At 56.0% G+C, this 4,777-nt stretch overlaps 1 protein-coding gene across 1 annotated transcript; it reads left to right on the plus strand.

Moving 5' to 3' along the window:
* The first annotated feature begins 842 nt into the window (after nucleotides 1–842).
* LOC115206767 (mediator of DNA damage checkpoint protein 1-like) lies at nucleotides 843–3,825 on the plus strand. Its single transcript, XM_029773970.1, has 2 exons — nucleotides 843–2,306; nucleotides 2,409–3,825. Exons 1-2 carry the CDS (start codon nucleotides 916–918, stop codon nucleotides 3,823–3,825), a joined length of 2,808 nt encoding a protein of 935 aa, XP_029629830.1. The 5' UTR covers nucleotides 843–915.
* The last annotated feature ends 952 nt before the right edge of the window (nucleotides 3,826–4,777 follow it).

Raw genomic sequence — 4,777 nt, forward strand, 5'->3', positions numbered from 1 at the left:
ATGCTTAAAGCTGAAAGAGAACTTGATTCACATGCTTAGAGCTGAAAGGGAACTTGATTCACATGCTTAGAGCTGAAAGGGAACTTGATTCACATGCCTTAAAGTTGAAATGTTATCTTGATTCACATGCCTTAAAGCTGAGATGGTATTTTGATTCACATGCTTAGAGCTGGAATGGTATCCGTAGAGCATCACTGTATTGCTGTAGATATTTCCTATATCATCTATGTGTGCACGTAATCCTCTGATATCACCTCTGTGTACACAGGAACCTCTGACATCACACCTGTTTGCACAGGAAACTCTGACATCACCACTGCCCCTGAGGAGCCTCGTATGGATACCAGTCACCAGTCTGTCAATCAAGACTGTCAGCCAAAACCTCACGTGCACACTATGATTGGTGTAGGGGTGGATGGGGAGTCGTTGGAGCACGGAGACACAACTATCCTACCTGTCACAGCTATTAGAGCAGTGGACTCAGGTGATGTTGCTGTTCAGCTGGACTCACACCCTGTGGTGGAAAGCACTCAGATTACAGGGCGTGCTGAGTTTGAAACGCCCACTGTTCTAATACTCCCCTCAGTACAGGACCATGCAACAGAGGAGGACTCCTACTTACCCCAAAAATATCTGAATAACCACCACCCAGAGTGGGAGGCTTCACACAGAGAATACTCTCTGGAGAAGGAGGAGGAGGAGAGAGAGAAAGTGGAGAAGAGAGGGAAAGAGGATGACAGAAAGAAAGATGGAGAGAGAGAGAAAGAGAAGGAGTTAGGTAAAGAGAAAGGGATAGATGAAAAGATAAATAAAGACAAAGAGAAAGAGAAAGAGACAGAGAAGGAGAGAGCGACTGAGACAGAGAAGGAGAGAGAGACAGAGACAGAGAAGGAGAGAGAGACAGTGAGACAGCACATGCAGACCCAGGTTAGTCTGGAGGTGGTTCAGCACCACTCTGTAGCCACCAGCCCCATGACCCCACCCCAGGGGGCCGGCGCCGACGCCTTCCCCTTCCCAGCAGTCTCTAGGAGTCTGAAGGTGGTTCAGCACCACTCTGTAGCCACCAGCCCCATGACCCCACCCCAGGAGACCGGCACCGACGCCTTCCCCTTCCCAGCAGCCTCTAGGAGTCTGAAGGTGGTTCAGCACCACTCTGTAGCCACCAGCCCCATGACCCCACCCCAGGGGGCCGGTGCCGACGCCTTCCCCTTCCCAGCAGCCTCTAGGAGTCTGGAGGTGGTTCAGCACCACTCTGTAGCCACCAGCCCCATGACCCCACCCCAGGGGGCCGGCGCCGACGCCTTCCCCTTCCCAGCAGTCTCTAGGAGTCTGAAGGTGGTTCAGCACCACTCTGTAGCCACCAGCCCCATGACCCCACCCCAGGGGGCCGGCGCCGACACCTTCCACTTCCCAGCAGCCTGTAGGCCGGGGGCGGAGACTAAGGACGCAGAGCTGCAGGTGGTGCGCCAGGTGGAGTTCCGTTCTGTCGCCACTGCACCCATGACTCCAAAAAACCCCAACAGCCCCATCATCCCCTCTGCCTTCCCAGAGCTCAGCAGGAGAGAAGGGGAGGAGAGGACGGAGGAGAGGAGAGAGAAAGAGGGGAGGGACGAGAGGGAAACTACAACTAAATGTGAGTCAGACCCTGTTGTAGCCCCGGTACTGAAATGTAGTGCTCCGAAAGAGGAGGTGGCTGAAGAGACAAAGTCTCAGTCCAACATCCCTCCAGATAGCTCTGCTTTCTCAGATCCTCAGACTGACGGACTCTGTCACAACCACGCTGATGAACCAGAACCAGTGGAGGTTGAAAGGAGAGGGCGACATGGGGCGACTGGTGATGCTGTCGATCAAGAGATTACCATTCTGGTTACCCAGCATGGCAGCATCGGAGTTGTGGAACAAGAGGAGGAGGAAGAAGAAGAGGAGGAGAGAAAGGAGGAGGAGAGAAGGGAGGAGATGATGTCATTTATTCACTCCACTGAGCCTGGGGGGTCTGTGGAGGTAGACAACAGTGAGGGGGTGAAGATCTTTCCTCCGGTGCCCCAAAACAGCCTGGACGATGGGAGGAGTGACAACGTAGCTCAACCAGAAAGCACAGAGACTGTCATGAACCCCCACTCACACGGAAACAGACAGGAAGATTCTATCCCTCCTTCCGGTGAAGACATCCAAACAGAAACGAAGCAGATGACATCACCACAATCTCTGACTAAAAACAAGCACCCTGAACAAATAGGAGAGGAATCGAAGCTCCGCTTTAGTGAGGAGCAAACCAACCAGACAGAACAGCACAGCCTAGTGGACAGGAGTGGAACTCCTCAACCCAACCAGACAGAACAGTGCAGCCTGGTGGACAGGAGTGGAACTCCTCAACCCAACCAAACAGAACAGCACAGCCTAGTGGACAGGAGTGGAACTCCTCAACCCAACCAGACAGAACAGCGCAGCCTGGTGGACAGGAGTGGAACTCCTCAACCCAACCAAACAGAACAGCGCAGCCTAGTGGACAGGAGTGGAACTCCTCAACCCAACCAAACAGAACAGCACAGCCTAGTGGACAGGAGTGGAACTCCTCAACCCAACCAGACAGAACAGCGCAGCATAGTGGACAGGAGTGGAACTCCTCAACCCAACCAGACAGAACAACGCAGCCTAGTGGACAGGAGTGGAACTCACCAAACCAACCAGACAGAACAGCGCCACTCTGAAGCCTCCAGCCCCATTACCCCACCCCAGGAGGTCGGCCCCAACGCCTTCCTCTTCCCAGCATCCTCTAGGTGTCTGGAGGTGGTCCAGTATCACTCTGTAGCCACCAGCCCCATGACCCCACCCCAGGGAGCCGGTGCCGACGCCTTCCTCTTCCCAGCATCCTCTAGGAGGACGGGGGCGGAGACTAAGGACGCTGAGCTGCAGGTGGGCCAGCAGGTGGAGTTCCGTTCTGTCTCCACAGCACCCATGACTCCAAAAACGGCCCCCGCCACCCCCACAGCCTTCGCAGAGCTCAGCGAGAGAGAGGGGGAGGAGAAGAAAGAGGAGAGAGAGGGGGAGGAGAAGAAAGAGAAACGAGAGAGGGAGGAGAGTACAAAAGAGAAGGAGGACAGAAGGGAAGAGAAATCTGAAGTGAACGTAAAAGAGGGTGAGGAGCAGACAAAGCAAGAGGAGAGGTCAGACGAGCCGGTGCAGGAGGTGAGGTGGGACGAGAGGGGGATGACGTGGGAGGTGTATGGAGCGGTGGTAGAGGTAGCCGTCCTGGGCTCAGCCATACAGAAACACCTGGAAAAGCAGGTTGAGAAGCTCAGGAAACATCCCTCCTCTGCCCTGCCTCCTCCCCTCAACCCAGCCACCATGCCTCTGCCCTCCACCCCTCCTCCCCTCAACCCAGCCACCATGCCTCTGCCCTCCACCCCTCCTCCCCTCAACCCAGCCACCATGCCTCTGCCCTCCACCCCTCCTCCCCTCAACCCAGCCACCATGCCTCTGCCCTCCACCCCTCCTCCCCTCAACCCAGCCACCATGCCTCTGCCCTCCACCCTTCCTCCCCTCAACCCAGCCGGCATGCCTCTGCCCTCCACCCTTCCTCCCCTCAACCCAGCCGGCATGACTCTGCCTTCCACCCCTCCTCCCCTAAACCCAGCCACCTTGCCCCTGCCCTCCACCCCTCCGCCAGCCTCTGGGACCACCCAGGGGTTGTCAGGTAAAGTCTTGGCCTGGAAGAGAGGGGAACGGGAGGGGAAGAGAGGCAGGCGCCGGAGGAACCCTTTCCGTTTGCTGTTGAAGAACATACAGCAGCCCAACTGTTGCTCCCGAGCTCATTCCACTGAGTGACACTGCAGGAACATCATCCATAGCCACCTTTCCTCACCCATTGGACTGAAGGCTAACTACACTAACACCCATTCCTTCCTTGCTAGTTCGTATCCCCTAGCTGACAAGGTGAAAATATCTGTCATTCTTCCCTTTAGCAAGGCAGTTAACCCCCACAAGGCAGTAAACCCCCCACAGGGCAGTTAACCCCCCCACATGGCAGTTAACCCCCCCACAAGGCAGTTAACCCCCCCACAAGGCAGTTAATCCAGCCACATGGCAGTTAATCCCCAACAAGGCAGTTAACCCCCCTCCACAAGACAGTTAACCCCCCTCCACAAGACAGTTAACCCCCCTCCACAAGGCAGTTAACCCCCCCTCCACAAGGCAGGTAACCCCCCCTCCACAAGGCAGTTAACCCCCCTCCACAAGACAGTTAACCCCCCTCCACAAGACAGTTAACCCCCCTCCACAAGACAGTTAACCCCCCTCCACAAGGCAGTTAACCCCCCTCCACAAGGCAGTTAACCCCCCCTCCACAAGGCAGTTAAACCCCAACAAGGCAGTTAAACCCCCACAAGGTAGTTAACCCCCCACTAGGCAGTTAACCCCCCCACAAGGCAGTTACCCTTCCACAAGTCAGTAAACCCCCCAACAGGGCAGTTAACCCCAACAAGGCAGTTAACCCCCCAACAAGGCAGTTAACCCCCAACAAGGCACTCAACCCCCCCACTAGACAGTTAACCCCCCTCCACAAGGCAGTTAACCCCCCCTTCACATAGCAGTTAACGCCCCTCCACAAGGCATTTAACCCCCCACAAGACAGTTACCCCCCCTACACAAGGCAGTTGACCCTCCACAAGGCAGTTAACCCCCCCACCCCCACAAGGCAGTTAATCCCCCACAAGGCAGTTAACCCCCCACAACAGCTCCCCGGGCACCCAATGTGGCAGCCCCCCCCCCCCCCACCTCT

Source organism: Salmo trutta, chromosome 13 (genome assembly GCF_901001165.1).
Source record: "Salmo trutta chromosome 13, fSalTru1.1, whole genome shotgun sequence".
NCBI lineage: Eukaryota > Metazoa > Chordata > Actinopteri > Salmoniformes > Salmonidae > Salmo > Salmo trutta.